Source organism: Anas acuta, chromosome 8 (genome assembly GCF_963932015.1).
Source record: "Anas acuta chromosome 8, bAnaAcu1.1, whole genome shotgun sequence".
In the NCBI taxonomy this organism is placed as follows: Eukaryota; Metazoa; Chordata; class Aves; order Anseriformes; family Anatidae; genus Anas; species Anas acuta.
In genome coordinates, this window is record NC_088986.1 from 343206 (window position 1) to 359408 (window position 16203).

The 16203-nt window shown below is 38.3% G+C and overlaps 1 protein-coding gene across 3 annotated transcripts in view; it reads right to left on the reverse strand.

The window, feature by feature from the left end:
* The window catches only part of TNNI3K (TNNI3 interacting kinase), a 76233-nt gene that overhangs the window by 10915 nt on the left and 49115 nt on the right, over window positions 1-16203 (reverse strand). For all 3 annotated transcript variants that reach the window (XM_068691198.1, XM_068691199.1, XM_068691197.1), the window contains 5 exons: window positions 12988-13040; window positions 11523-11575; window positions 10187-10319; window positions 6472-6581; window positions 1919-1978 (listed from right to left, as the gene is read on the reverse strand). In XM_068691198.1, the coding sequence (XP_068547299.1) occupies window positions 1919-1978; window positions 6472-6581; window positions 10187-10319; window positions 11523-11575; window positions 12988-13040 (409 nt within the window). The remainder of the gene's footprint in view (window positions 1-1918; window positions 1979-6471; window positions 6582-10186; window positions 10320-11522; window positions 11576-12987; window positions 13041-16203) is intronic.

Sequence of the window (16203 nt, forward strand, 5' to 3'; positions counted from 1 at the left end):
AAGATAAACTTCAGCCCAGATGCAAGTTACTTGGCTTGTGAGCATTCACTGTGCAGCTGGGAGGCATTGCTGCTTCCCTAGTGGGAGCCATTGTGTGAGACTTTCCCACCTGTACCAGAAAGGTGGCAGTGCTGCCTGACCAGAGTGGTCCTGTCTCAGGACAGGAGTTCAGACTGATGGGACAATGTGAATACAGGGCTAGCACATTAATACGTGTGTTGATATTGTATAGACTCACTTTAGGATAGAATAAATCTTGTGGTTAAAAATTAATGAGAACAAAATAGATGACATCTTGTTATCTGTTGACCTTTTGTTATGTTGAAGCATCTTGTTAATTGAAACATCCCGTTATCTGTCAACCCTCAGTCAGGCTGAGACTTGAGATAACTTGAGTCAACCTTCTGTTATGTCTTGTTAACTGAGACATCCCGTTATCTGCTGAACCTCAGTTAGGCCAAAAGCCAACTCAGCTTGGAAAACAACTGATTCATCCTATCTGGCATTTTTTAAGCAAAAGGTGAAAAGTGCATCACGAGGAAGACCCATGGTCTTCCTCCCAAAGACCACTGCCCATGTCCCAAAGACTCCGGCCCACAATTCAGGGAAGGCTTTGCGCAAGGACTGATAAGCTAATTAGCATATGAAGCGAGAGTGGGCGGGTTTAGGTAATGAATATGTATAGGCGTTAATAGAATATTCATCGTTTTGCTGTATAAATATGAGATGGTTTGTTATTTCAGACATGCATGATAGGTGGAAAGATCCCCCGTGCATCCAGCGCTGCAATAAAGAATATACCACTTAAGGAAATTTTGGCTTCGATCTTCGAATCAGTGTATATACAAATGCATGTATGCAGCAGCAGGGCCATAGACTTGCTGGCACAAAAAGTCCTTGTCATGCCTGGATTCAGAGATATTTAAAAGGAGAAGAAATGATTTGCTGAGCAAGAAGAAGAAGAGCAGGAAGTAGAGGGAAGTGGAGAGTTTTCCCCAGAAACAAGGCTTTGCCCTGGACACAGTGGAGCTTAAGTCTAACTCCAAGGCTAAATAAAGCATTTTTTTATTTGTGTGTGTGTGTGTGTGTGAACTCTTGATCCAGATTTCTTCCTGCATGCACTGCTGCCTGCGTATCATAGAAGTTATGTGTCCCACGAGATGGCACTGTTTCTTGTGATATAGTGCTTCACAATTTTTTGCACTTAAAAGCTTCCACCTATGTGTAGAGCAACCAACTATAGTCAGAACATGAAGAAATGCAGTAGATTATGGGTGTCTTTCTGATCCTTAAGCTCAAGAGCAGCGATACATTTTAAAAGGAAGGATTTAGATTTTTTAAACTCTTAAATACATACACATGCACACAGAAAATATAATTTTAGGAACTGCAACTCTGATTCAAGTTTAGTTGCTGTTTCACCACTTATTTTATACCAGGCTGAATGCTGATACATCCGTTTATGTCATAGCCACAGGGCAGAGCAGGAATTTGTCTTTGCATTCATCCTTCTTACGTTTTGTATTTTTACCTTTCTTCCATGGGTCTTGTCCAGTTTGTCTTTTCTTCTTCTTAAACCAAGTAGACTTGGGTTTGATGAATGGGAGGAAAAAACCTGCCAAGGACTAATGTGAACCACACCTCCACCCCACTGGTCGCGCTCTCTCATCAGCGTTCCTCTCTCTGAGTAGTTGCTGACACTCACAGCAATATCTGGTGCTCCTTCTGACACCCATGAAAACCATTACTGATAATGTGCCTTAAAAATTCAATGTGTTGGTTTGCAACAGGATGAAGCAGCTCAAGCACTTCCAGACAAAAGCTACCATTCCCCTCAGCACCTGCTGCTTCCCTTATTTGTATTTTTTTATGACACTGCATGCACACAGATATACCACAGTAGAAATAAGGACCTTACCTCAATATTGCACAGACATTCTTCTAATTTTGTGACCACTTCTGAAAATTCTGGTCTTCCCTGTGCATACAATAGAAAAAGCAGAGCTGTGTTAAAAATAGAAGAGACATCTTCTGTGATTGAAAAAACTAACAGATATATGAGGAATCACAAATCCCCTCCATTTCCTTTTCTTTGGTTTTCATTGCATTGCTTTCAGTCTACTTGCGAATCTGATGGGAACTGCAGGTTTAGTACAAAGCTATGAAACTAAGAGTTGTGTGTTTAACATTAACTGCATTATTCTATTTTTCGGTAACAATTAGTCTTGAACTAATAATGATTAGGTCATAAGATTTCAGTAATACAATGAAGTATTGGTGTTCTTTCTGTCACATGATGCCAACTGTTGCAATGAGATATTCCAGATAAAAACAAACAAAACCAACAAGGAGGAACTACTTTGGAAAGATACTGCGATCTAGGCCTGTTCAGCCTAGAGAAGAGGAGGCTCAGGGGTGACCTTATTGCTCTGTATAAGTACATTAAAGGAGGCTGTAGCGAGGTGGGGGTTGGCCTGTTCTCCCATGTGCCTGGTGACAGGACGAGGGGGAATGGGCTAAAGTTACGCCAGGGGAGTTTTAGGTTGGATGTTAGGAAGAATTTCTTTACTGAAAGGGTTGTGAGGCACTGGAACAGGCTGCCCAGGGAGGTGGTGGAGTCACCATCCCTGGAAGTCTTCAAAAGACGTTTAGATGTAGAGCTTAGGGATATGGTTTAGTGGGGACTGGTAGTGTTAGGTTAGAGGTTGGACTCGATGATCTTGAGGTCTCTTCCAACCTAGAAATTCTGTGATTCTGTGATTCTCATGGAAATCTCGGGCTTCAGTAAGTTGCTTCAATAAGTTATTCACTGCTGTAAGTTATTCACTTCTGTAGTTATTCACTGCTGTGAATAACTTGTGCCTATCAAAATGTTCTCATGCAAATAACTTCCCTACAAACACAGTATCCTTCACAGGGTCAAGGAATTCTCAGAGTTGCCTCTTCTTTAGCTGGTGCAAGGCTGGTGGGAAGAAAGGAGATCTTGTCTGATGACTGGACAGAAACTTCATTGTGAGGTGATTTCAGTGGCTCCCTTTATAAAGGATTTTATTATAAAAGTGGTATATGACCATGTACCTAAGTCCCCTCTCTTGCAGTATTAGAGTATCACTAAGCTTTAGTCTACAAAGTGTTTAAGAAATACTTCATTTATTGCATGTGACAAGCTTTACCACATTCAACAGAACTTGATCAAAAGCCCATCAGAGACTATGGAAGAACTGATCAGTGCCTTTAAAATAAGAGTTCCACTCACTAAACCTAAAGCAATGTTTATGTGAACCGAGCCACAGATTCTATGGCAAATACTTTGATTCTCATTAAATCTTATAATTTAAAATATCTACTGGAAAATGCTGGTTAAGAGCCAGTCTAATTTTTTTTTCTAGTCATCTATTTGCCTTTGTAAACAACTATTTTCAGGAGTGTGCAGAAAGCAGATGTTCAAGTACTCGATAAATGGAAACAGTGACATGATACATAGGAACAAACTTTCAGTTGGGATGAACCTTGAATGAAATTAAATATGATTAAAAGGATAAGTCTTCCAATCTGGAGGCATTTCATAGATGTTCAGCAAAATTCATCCAGATAGACATCATTTTATTACCTAAGTTTTGTTGTTGTTTGTTTGTTTTTAAACTAAGCTAACATAGGAGAATTCTGTGAACACTCATTGAGCCCCAAAGTTCAACCATTTTCCCCTAACAAATAACCCCTCTTTTAAATAAATATATAGAGAAATATCTTTGTTTATGCACCTACAGTGAAATTCTGCAAAATGGGTATTTATATGGTGATGTTTTTTACCATTTAGGTATTTTACTCATTCTACTTGTTATGGTGGCTCACTAATAGCATTCGGTTCCTCTTCTTGTGTGTTATGCTCAGAAGATATCGCTGGGTCAAGGATTATTATACACGCTAGATACATACATGGTATAACGGAGACACTTTAGAAGAATTGGTTTTTAAGCTGTGCAGTGAATTTATAGCAGTATTCCATATTTGTATTCACTGTTTTAGAATAGTCTGTTGACTGTACAGCAAACCTTTCAAATGCTGACTAGAAGGTGTTATCATTGTAACGTTCTTTGTCCTATGGCTGTCCTGAAATTTTTCTGAGGCCTTCAGAAGTAATCCAAAACCTTTGTTACTGAGAGTAAAGTAATTTTATGTAGCAAAACACCTTTTAAAAAAGCTCATTTCAATAAGTTTTTGCCCACATTTTGTGCAAAATTCAAGTTATCCTCTGGCTGATTGAGCTATCAATTGCCTTATAATTCTGCCATGCAGCTCTATAACATTAGTAAGATTAAATGATGTTCAAGTTATACTGATGAGCAGCAAAGTGCATTAAAATTCTGAAAGGATGTTTTCTTTTTATTTGGGGCTAAATGAGCTGTGGAAATGCTAACAAGATACAGTGACTCTATTCATTACATACTGCTCGCTTAAGTCAACAATTTACTATGACATCTTATTAATAACTCTAAACAGAATGTGAGTTACTTGCTGATGGTTATTAGCAGATGCTTTATAGTTACATGGAAAAAACAAACAAACTGCCCCCCTCGCCCTCCACTCCATCCTAACATTAGCTCATAAAATGGGAAGACAACACCATATTCAAGTATCCAGGAAACTTTAACAAAAATGAGACAAAATAGCTATGAAATAAGCTAACTATGCCATGCACAGAACATACAACACATTTTATCTGCAATTCTCAAAATGAAATATTAGGTAAGTATCCAGTATCCAGGAATACAGTAAGGGGGCAAAACTCTCTGAAGGCAATTGGTAGCCCAAAGTTACACAAACCTCCCTCTTCCACTGCCTTGGTACAGCACCTAAGCATGTTCCTTAGTCCACTAAATTAGTTGAGAAAGCTCTCAAGTATCCAGAACAAGGATAGGTTTAGGAACACAAAAACCTGTCTTTCTAAGCTAAGCTAACTAAAAATGGTACTTAAGGGCAAAAATACAGGACTCTGCTTCCAGTGTGAAATTTAAAGTCACGGTATCTGGTTCAATAATATGAAGCAGCATATTCAACAAGGCTTCTGTAACACCAGAAAATTATAGACGTTCTAAAATCCCTTCCCATTCATCTATATTGAAACTCCCATTTTGTTAAATGCAGTCCTTTAATGCCAGCATAGCACCAGCAAACCAAACATACGAAAAAAAATATTTCCAAAACCAAAGCCCATTCATCCAATGTGTCTCCTGACGTAGCTATCCCACTTCATGGAACATTTTATAAACAAACTGAATTCCTAGTCTCTGGAGCATCTTTCTTGACTTTTCAGACAGTTGAGGGCAATACGCAAAAAATGTGTGTGTGTGATTGCTGCAGCTATGTATGCAAAAATGGCATTATAGACACAGGGTCACTTGCCTGGCTGATACACAGAAGCACAGAAAGGACCTACAGGATGTACCCATCTCTGTAATCCTCTGTGAGAAAAACCTCTCTACAGGACAAGTGCTCTTCCATTCACAGCCTGGTAGACTGCTTTTAAGATTACTACCTGGAGATCTCATAACCACTCACCGCACGCTCTCCAAACAATTAGCTAGAGATGCTGCCTGGAACCCAGAGTTTTGCATATTAGAAGTTCTGAGCAGATCCAAAAAATTCTTAGTTCAACTTCAAAACCCAAGGTTCTGAAAATGCATCGCTACAATATCACCTTACTAGGACTGGTCTCTAGGCCCAGGCAATGCATTCTTCATTAGCTTTACTATGCTCTGTTTGAGAGAAGAAAAATAGAATCTAGAGTTTGTCTTCATAGCAACTTAAGAACACAAAAGAGTGAGAAATTTTGTGTGTTATGAGCTGAAAGCAACTGCCATGAAGAAAGTAGCCCTAGAAACAAGAATTTTCATAATTTTTCTCTGTGTGTCCTATCCCCATCTGTTCCTAGAAGGAGGACTACCAGAAAGGCTAGGGAGGGGACTTCTGGTTGTATTCAGGACCTGCTGTCTTCTCTACCACTCTTTTGCTAGTATCTTCAGTGTATCATGGAAAAAACCTCAGGGCATGGTAGAAAAATATAAGCTTATACACTTCCACAGTACCTTGGTTCCTCTTTTTGATGATGCAAATTTCACTTTTAATGTGGAGAAAAGTCAGTAATTCATAGAAAAAGTCTACAGAAGTCTGAGAGCAGAAAATATTTTTCCACTCAGTATAAGTCACAATCAAAGTTTTATAACGTAATTACTCAAAATTTCATTGAATGTCTAAATAACCATTTGCTTTCCTCCTCAATTCACCAACTATTCTGTGTTTCTGTATTTCTCAGCATTCATCATTATCTGTCCCAGAGCTATCTGCAGTGGCACTTCTCACAGTAATCGGTGCGTTTGGGGAAGCCCTGTGAAGTCAGACAAATGGCTGGCGTTAAATGTCTGTACCTCTTGTCCTGCTGCCTCTCCAGCTGTGTGGAGCCGCGGCACTCACCTCAGGGCAGGCGTTCCAGCCTCTCATCAGTAGGGCAGAGATGGGCTTGGGGATGGAGTACCCGATGGGCGGGCGAATGTGGTGGTATGCCATGTCTGCTGCTGCCGCTGCTGCAAGGGAACAGCCCAACAGAGAGATGTGAGCATCCAGGTGTTACAGGTGTTCCTAGGGAAGACACAGACTACCTGCTACTGCTGTACACCCCAGGCACAAAAGTCCACAGCCACCACACCTGTGGATAAAACTTGTGGCTTAAAGAGGCTTTCAAATCCATACTGCTTTTAAAGATAGCTAAGACCACCCATGGCCCTGAATAGAAAGACAATCTAGTTCAGGGTCATCCCTAAGAAAGAATGAATTAACTTTTTTTTTTTTTTTTTAAATTAAATACATTATTCTCTTAATTATTAAGACAGGATAACGTATAATCCAGTTGCAGATAAATTGGTAACAACTCAGATATCTTAAAATAACCTGTGGTTAGTTCGATTACATTCTATTACTAAAATTAACTCAAAGTGTTTCATTAGTAAAAGTCTATTGCATATCATTTTATAAGCTATAGCTCCTACAGACCAACATAAAACTGCCAAAATATTTTCCCAATTGTGATAACACATTTACTGAATCCAAACACATGGCTAGTCCCTTCCATTCATTTTAAGCAAAATGTTTTCAAGTGAAAACAAATGTATTTTGAACAAGTATCAAAAGCTAAGTAAAGTCCTTTGTTTGCCTGGCACTTTAAAATGATATGAGATCAGAGCTATGGAACGTGTAGAACCATAAGATTGCAATCACAGAATTGTAACAATAATGTATTTTTTAACCATATTCCATTCTCATCACAGACTTTGTCATAGGAATGTCATCCATTCTCTGTCCTCATTGCAATTTTTGACTGTAATGATATTTCAGAATGCAAATAATATCAGATAAATCCTGTGGTATTGTAACTATATGTGGACAGAAGAGGCAAACACAGCCACACAGCCTAATTTTGACTGCACTCTGATGAGGTTTGGAAAGTATGAATCAGATACTATTGGATTAATCTTTTGCCTATCAGATGCCATGAAAAGAGAAGGCAAATGGAAACCAAAATAAAGCTGCAATGAAAAATGCTCCCTCCCCCACCCCCATTTATTTTCACCAAAGGTTTGTGATATATTACCTATTGGTAAAATCTTATGCCAAAGTCATCAGAACTTCTGCTGACAACTAAAGGCCAGTGTGGTCATTCATCTGAGCCAACACGGGTTCACCAGGGGAAGGTCATGCCTAACAAACTTAATTTCCTTTTACAACAAGATTACCCAGCTAGTCGACCAAAGGATGACAGTCGATGTAATCTTTCTAGATTTCAGTAAAGCTTTCAATACCATTTTTCACAGTATCCTTCTGGACAAAACCATCAGAACACATTTAGATAAAAGCATAATAAAATGGGTGAATGCTTGGCTGACGGGTCAGGCACAGAGGGTTCTTGTAAATGGGGTTACATCAAGCGGGCAACACGTCACTGGTGGAATTCCCCAGTGCTCCATTTTAGAACCAGTCCTCCTCAATGTTTTCATAAGAGATTTGGATGAGGGACTTGAAAATTTTTTGAGCAAGTTTGCTGGACAAATTAGAGAGCTGGGCAATCATCAGCATTATAAAATTTAACAAGAGCAAGTGCCAGATTCTGCACCTGGGAAGGTGCAACACTGGTTATACTGACAGACTGGGAGACAAGATGCTGAAGAGCAGCACCACAGAAAGGAGTCTGGGGCTTTTGATCAACAGCAAGCTGAACATGAGCCAGCAGTGTGCCCTGGCAGCCAGGAAGGCCAACTGCATCCTGGGGTGCATCAAGCACGGCATCGCTAGTAGGTTGAGGGAGGTGATTGTCCCTCTCTACTCTGCACTGGTGTGGCCTCACCTCGAGTGCTGTGTGCAGTTCTGGGCACCACAGAAGACAAGAAGTACAAGAAGGATATTAAACTTGGAGAGTGTCCAGAGAAGGGCTACAAAGATGGTGAAGGGCTAGAGGAGAAGATGTATGAGGAGCGGCTGAAGTCACTTGGATTGTTCAGCCTGGAGAAGAGGCGATTGAGGGGAGAGCTCATCATGGTCTACAGCTTCCTCACGAGGCAGGCACTGAGCTCTTCTCTCTGGGGACCAGCGACAGGACCTGAGGGAATAGCTTAAAGATGCGACAGGGGAGGTTCAGGATGGATATCAGGAAAAGGTTTTTCACTGAGAGGGTTGTCAGGCACTGGAACAGACTCCACAGGGATGTTGTCACGGCACTAAGCCTGCCAGAGTTCAGGAAGTGTTTAGACGATGCTCTCAGACACATGGTCTGATTTCTGATTTTTTTTTTTTTTTGAGTGGTCCTTTGGGGACCCAGGAATTGGACTTGATGATACTTGTGGGTTCCTTTCAGTTTGGATATTCTATGATTCTATGATTTGATGACATCTTTTAAAAAATACTCCAGATTGACAAGAATCTGTTCTTCTCAAATATGAATCAAAAAGGTTTTGGGTGGTGCCCCAAATTCTGAACTTAGTGATGCTTTTAAACTCTCCTGTGTAATAGCCTTCAACCTCTGAATATTTTCGGTTTTTGACTGGCTGTTTCATCTACCATTCCTCTGGGTCAGAGTAACTACAAGTCAATTTAAAAATGTTTAATCATTTTCATCAGGTAAAGAACTGATGAATAGGTATTTTATTCAGTATATAGTACACATTAACAGAATTGGATATCATACTAGGTTCAGTAGGGTAGATGGAATTGCTTTTAGTGTGATAATACATCCATTTAAAGGAGTAAGATTCTGTTAGCATGATATTTTATAATCATGCATTACTTTCAACACTTAATTATGACAATGAACTTCACAAGAATGGCTTCCTGGACCTCTAAGCCTGCACAAAGGTAACAATAATAAAAAAAGAAAAAAAAAGTCATTGATGCATAATTAGAGTGACAGTGTTTAACAGATATGAGACTTTCTTCCTAAAAACTGTCCTGTTATTCCTCACCTTGCAATACATACTTTGATAAAAATATGGGATTTGTTTTTAACTGAATAGACATTATGTAAACATATGTTGTAAATGTAGGAGTTTTATACATATTACAAATGATACAGCACCTTCAAAGTTGCTTTTTACAGAACATGTATACATACAAAATTACAAATATATATATTCTGCTTGGGCACAAACACTTGTATGAAGAGAAACTCACCTTTTTAAAGGTCAGAATGCTGCCATTGGCCATGCTTTCTCCAAACATCAAAAAATTCTGCCTGAAAGCCATCTGACAAATCTTGCGCATCTGTTCCCCCAGCAACTGTATTCATTGTACCCAAAACCGCTTAACACAAACAAAAAAATCCCCCAATTTCCACAAGTTTTTCAGTTGCTGGAGTAAAATACATCAGTGAGGTTCTTCCTCCTTCCTGTGTGGAGGGAGCTGCATAACAGCATGGTCGCAAATCGACCCCATGCCATAGGAGGACAAACTGGAAAGGCTGGTGTTGATGTCACGGGAGGTCAAAACCCTCTAATATAGAATTATAAAAATAAGTAGTATATGGCATTATAGTGGGGTAGTTCTATGCCTTTCACTGAGTTTTAGCACTTAACGATAATTTTTAGTAAAATAATATCTTGCAGTGTAACTGGATATTTAAACATTAATTCACTGAGCATCTTACCTGGTTTTAGGTGAGCAAATGGAATTTCACCTGTTAGCAGCTCCCAGAGACACAAAGCATAGCTGAAAACATCAGCTTTTATGGTGTATCTTGTACACTGAGTGAACACTTCAGGGGCCATCCAGCGTAGGTTCTGTATATGAAACATCAAGTATACATTAAGAGAGTTTACTTCCTCATGCATGTCTCTTTTCCTCTAGTTGTATTGTTATTTTTCTTTTCTTTTGTTATTTCCTTGCCTCCATTGCTCAATAAAACAACTCGTAAGTTTGCTGGGAAAAGCTTTCACCATAGCATGCAAAATTCAGGCAGTAATTTTTTTCACATGATACAGCATTAGTATGATATATGCATAACAGCATTAGTATGATATATGCTTCAACCCTATAGAGACAGTGATCAAGCTTTAAGGAAGAGATTATTGCTAGAATAAAAACAAAACACTCAACTTTACATAGTCTGAAGTATAAGGTCTGAGCTTGCCATCTAATACCAGTTAAACACTACTCTAGCTGGCAAAGGGAAAAACTGATGCCCGCTGTGTTGGGTTAGTGCCCCCTCTGGGATCTTACTACTCTCTGCAGAAGCACAATTCTGAGACTGCTTCAGAAGCAATCACCCTTTCACTGGAGTGATGAGTGCAGGGTCTCTTTGCCAGCTGTTGGCACCTCACTAACTAACCTTTCTCTCTTTACAAACCAGCCCTTCTCAGCAAGAGATCGTCAAAGCCTGACAAGACCCAGGCCTACAGCAGTAGTAGGTACTCCACACTGAGTGCACATAGCAACTGGTTGAAAAGATGAGTGCTGAACCCCAGCCTTAGCATTCCACAATTAGTCATTATGATGATGGAAAGCCTCATGACCACAGAGTGATACACAGAATGCACTTGGACTAAAACCTGTAAAGACAATGCTGTCTTATAAAAGCTGTCTTTCTTAAAAATATGCCTGAAATGGAGAAAAGAATACTGAAAGAAAATAAGTGTCAAATAACTAACTTCTCATTAGAAAATAGGGACCACCTGCCACCAATGTATGTATATGAGTCGGGAAGGGTGGATAGAAAAAAATATGTTTTACTAAGGATTTTGGGGGCACTAGAACCCAAGGAAGAGCCTTATAAAATTGTTTTCTGCTGCAGATTAAGAAAATATATTTTGTATTCACTAATCTCGCTAGTAAAGAGGCCTAAATGAAAAAATATAAAAAGAGATATAACACTATACCATTTCATCTAATCCATCAAAAAATGACATTTCTAATATAATTTTCTCGTAAACTGAGCTTGCCTGTATGTTTTATACAAACTATGTGAAACAAAACAAGAAACAAACCCCAGGTTGTTTTGTCATGTTGTCTTCATCCAGGGACTGCAAAAATCTTGATTCTGAAACACACAGAAAAAAAAAAAAAATTACTGTCAAGCCACTATAAATATCAGCCTTATTATAAATAGTAATAACTATAAAGTCTTGGTAAAAAGTATTTTTTAATACCACTGGGCTTTTGAAAATCCAGGCAAATTGTGATGGCTGATATTCAACAAGGGTGTGTAGAGACAATGAGGTGTCTCAAACCTGCCTGCCAAATTCGGCATTGGTATAAATCTATGCAGCTCTGTTGTCATTAATAGCAGTTAATAACAACTGAGGATCCAGTTCAGAATTTGGACTCTCACATTTATTTGTACTGGTCAATATCAGTGTATCTAGATTTACAGCAAACAGTAACTGAGTATTGCATTGATATTCAGTCCCAAAGAAGCTTGTCAGTCTTATTTAATGTCAGAAAAGCAGCACACCTAGAAGTGACAAGATCTTGCATTAATACAGTGAAAGTAGTGTGTGCTCTATTTTGTGATACATAAATAAGTTCCCAAGCGGGACTTCAGATGCCTTTGACATATCAGAAAAATACACTTATACTTTCATCTATACGAACAGGAGTACTTTCAGCAACACTCCGGAGAAGGAGGCATTCCCATGTGGTCCAAGCCTTGTGCTATCTCCTTGCTCCAGCAAGCTCAACAACAGCAAGTCTAGGTCAGCACTGTGTCCCTCACAGATAATATCATGCTACACCACACTCCTGTGTTAAGCTGATATCCATGCATCTCTAGTGATCACATCTGTGGTGATACTGTGCAGTAACAATGGCCATGTCTTAGGTGAAGTAGTTCTTCAGGAGCTAGGTCAAAACCAGCTCCCCATACTCCATTCTTGCACCAACATGAACATATTCTTGTGCAGCTTGACTGATAAACACCAAGACGATGCACAAGATACAGATTCATAAAATATAGCTTAGTTTTATTTTGAATAGAAAATGCCAAGTCCATAACTAAAGTTATGGACTATGGAGTAGTTCTTTATTATTTTGAACTACATTCTGCTATTTTAAGTAAAATGAAAGCCCTGGAGTTTGGCTCCTAACAGTAACAGACTGATACACAACACTGTCCTCAGATTCTGAGCACTTGTCTTGGAAGAGGAGGACATGTCCTCTACTAGAGGCATTCACTTAGTTTTCTCTAACCCACCGCTAAAACTTAAACTGAGATGCACCCATCTCACTGTCATCTGGGTTTTCTTCTCACATATACAGTGGAGTACTCCACAGCAACCTCTAACTTGGCCGAGACACAAAATAGGGGCATTATCATCCTTAAAATGTGTCCTTTTCTCTCCTTTCATAATAACAAAATGAAGAACAAACTTCCTCAACATTTCCTTTGTCAGCACATATTTAGTTTTAGAGAATTTTAAGTTAGTTTATAGATTTATCATAAGAACTCTTTACCTCCAAAATCAGCAACAACTGCATGTCCATCCTCATACAGAAGAATATTATGACTGGAAAAAAAAAAGAAAAATATTTATTATAGATAATTGTTTAATAGTGTCTTACAGATGCTGAAAAGTTTACAGTTTTTGATTTATAGCTAAAATCTTGATGACTTAAAGTCACTTAAGACACTTACTTAAGTCACTTAGCACACTTCTGCTAAATGAATTGAGGACAGCAAGAAATCCCAGGAAAATGTGATGTTTATATGTTAGACATATTTTAGGTATCTCAATATAAATTTTCTTCTTTGGCCCAGTTTCTGGAGTTAGAGAGGAGGAAATAAATGCAGGAAAACTTGTGTTTGGTCAGCACTTGTATGACTTGTCTGTCAGGGCACCTGAGATCAAAGAAATTATTTATCTAAGCTAATTAGTTGTGCTGGCACATAGAGAAGTGTTTTAGTTTTAGTGAAATCTTTGAAACCATAGCAACTGCAAGCCTCAGTGAATGTAAAGGATTGGATAACGAGAACTTTAACTGACTGTTGGCAGAGATCTATTTGGAAGCTTAGAGTTAAGCCTACTGGATTTATCTTAAAACTACTAGAACTGACGAGTTGAATTAGGAGATTTGTGTGGTTGTTTAAATCCATTTATTGAGGGTAATGTGAAGAAAATTCAGCTTTATTTACATATTATTTGCTCAAAGACAGAGATGGAAATGGATATCTGTAAGGAAACATAACTCTACATATGTATCCATCCTATCAATTAGAAGTTTTCAAAAAATAAACTTACAAGTATGAAAAAAAAAAACAAAAAACAGATACAATATTTCTACACAAGGCTATAAATATTTCTTAATCATTTTATACAAGTGTCATCTTACGAGCAGTCAGGCAGGAGAGCTGAAAACAGAATCAAAGCAAAATAGTGTAATTCTAACACTGATGCTGTGAGAAGATGTTCCAATTAAATTAGAACCAAAAGAACATATACTATACTTTTTCACCCTGATAGATTTAAATGAGAGAGGAGACCAAAAAAAAAAAAAAAAAAAAAAAGAAAAAAAAAGAGCATTACCCTTGGGAAAGAATTCTCATTTTGAGACATTTTATCCAAGGACTTGCACTGAATAGGAAAAAACAAACAAAAACAAACAAACAAAACTAGATGATACCAATAGGAATGTAGAAACTTCTGACTTCTGAAGATGAAGAGTAGATTCGATTGTAAAAGGACAGTTTTGTTTTCTGAGTGATATTGTTCTTGTTTGCTAACCCATAGGGAATCTACTAGTCCACAGTTTAATGCTCCCTAAAGGTATTCATCTCTAGTTCAGTTAAGGAAGACAGTATCAAAGGATCACAAAGGACAGGTGGATCAGAAAGATGCAAAGAGCCCAGAATCTAAGATCTGTGTTTTTATCATTTAGTCTATTTAGCAGTAATAATTTAGTAGCAGTTTCAGCATATTACTTACTTGTCTCATCTGTTAGGTTAGGGTTTGAAAATGAGGTCAGCATTGCAGCTGCTGATTTGAGTGATTTTTTCCCAATTAAAGTACCTAAGTGAAGAATGTTCAGTAAACTAGTGGGATGGGAAGGAATGCCACTTGTAAACAGCCACATCACTATTTTATTTTATTTTATTTTATTTTATTTTATTTTATTTTATTTTATTTTATTTTATTTTATTTTATTTTATTTTTTTTGGTACAGTATTTGTAAGTTTTAGGACAGTTTTAGTGTTGAGGAACTCTCAAGATGAAAAAAAAAACAAAAACAAAACATCTTAGAAGTGAGCTATGATTTATCTAGAACAAGTCTTTAAGGAGTGCATCAAAAACAGACTTCAGCAGCTCATAGCCCTTCGGATTCTCAAAAGCACAAGCCTCACTCATACAAGACATTAAACTCAGAAGTGTGGAAAGGACAGCTTTTGAGAGTTTGCTGTAGGTCTCTGTAAAGAAGAATGCAGTTCTAGACAGAAGTTACCAGCCTTGAAAACTGAACATCTGCACTGGAGGGATGCTCTGCCTGGACTCATTGGCCTTCCTGATAGGTAGGGGTACATTTTCTCAGTAGACTGCCAAGACAACATACAAATGCTGTTTTTAGCTCAGTATTTTCATGTGGAAGGAGCATGAGCTGGTGCTTGATGTGGCTGTACCAGCTCATCTGCAACTGGGCCAGGGATTTTTAACATGGGGTTGCACTGAGGAAGAAATTCTGGCTCTGTAGGAACTTACAGTGGAAAAAAAACATCCCTATGTATGTGGCATTTCCACTGCAACTTTAATTCAATTAATATACTGGGGACTTGGAAGCAATCTGAGTTCTATAGTTGCTAAAAGGGTATTACAAAGAATCCAAATAGCTGTAACCTCTTGTTTCTACTGTACATCCCAGTCGACAAATAGCTATTGATTAAAGACATTGATTTATAACAAATTAAACAAAACTTTTAATGTGTTTATAACAAATGAAACATAACTTTTAATGTGTATTGCTCTTGTTTGAGCAAAGAAGTCTAGGGAATCTGGCTAGGCCTGCAACAATCTCCACTCACCTCTGGAGCAGAGCCCAGAAGGGGCATCATATATCATTACTTTCCGTGCTGCTTTCCTTGTCACTTATTAGTGAAACAACAAAATTTGCTAAGCATTAATTTTCTGAAAAATTAATCTATTAGTACACGTATTTTGTGGAAAAAGAACTCTAAAATGACTGGCCAAAATGAGAGTTCTGCTTTTTCTATTTTTTACTTTTTAGCTGATGAAGTATTTTTACTGATAATCCTTGCAGTGTTCACTCTTTGCTCCAACAAGCAGTATTGTTTCTGCCACTGCTCTGCCTGCTTTCTTCTCTATGGTCTTGCCTCAGTTGAGAAACCAGTCCTCTAATGAGGAAGTGAGGATCTTGTATTTGCGTACAGTTGCATCTTGTTCCAGCTGCATGTCTATTAGCTTATGGAGCATTTTGACTTTTGAAGGTCAGCAGCAGGGCAGTCCAATTCTTGGCAGTGTTTCTGCTTATTTTTGAGCTCAAACCTAACAAGAGAATTGCAGTCTATTCACTACTTTCCCAAGTGAGCCTAAAGAGGCTTGTTTGCCAGAGTCTGATTCTCTGGCAAAACAGCCTGATGTAGCACTTAATAACTTGTACATAATGTTATTTGGAAGCTTCAGATAACTTCTTTCAGTTGTAGAAGTGTTAAGAAACATTACC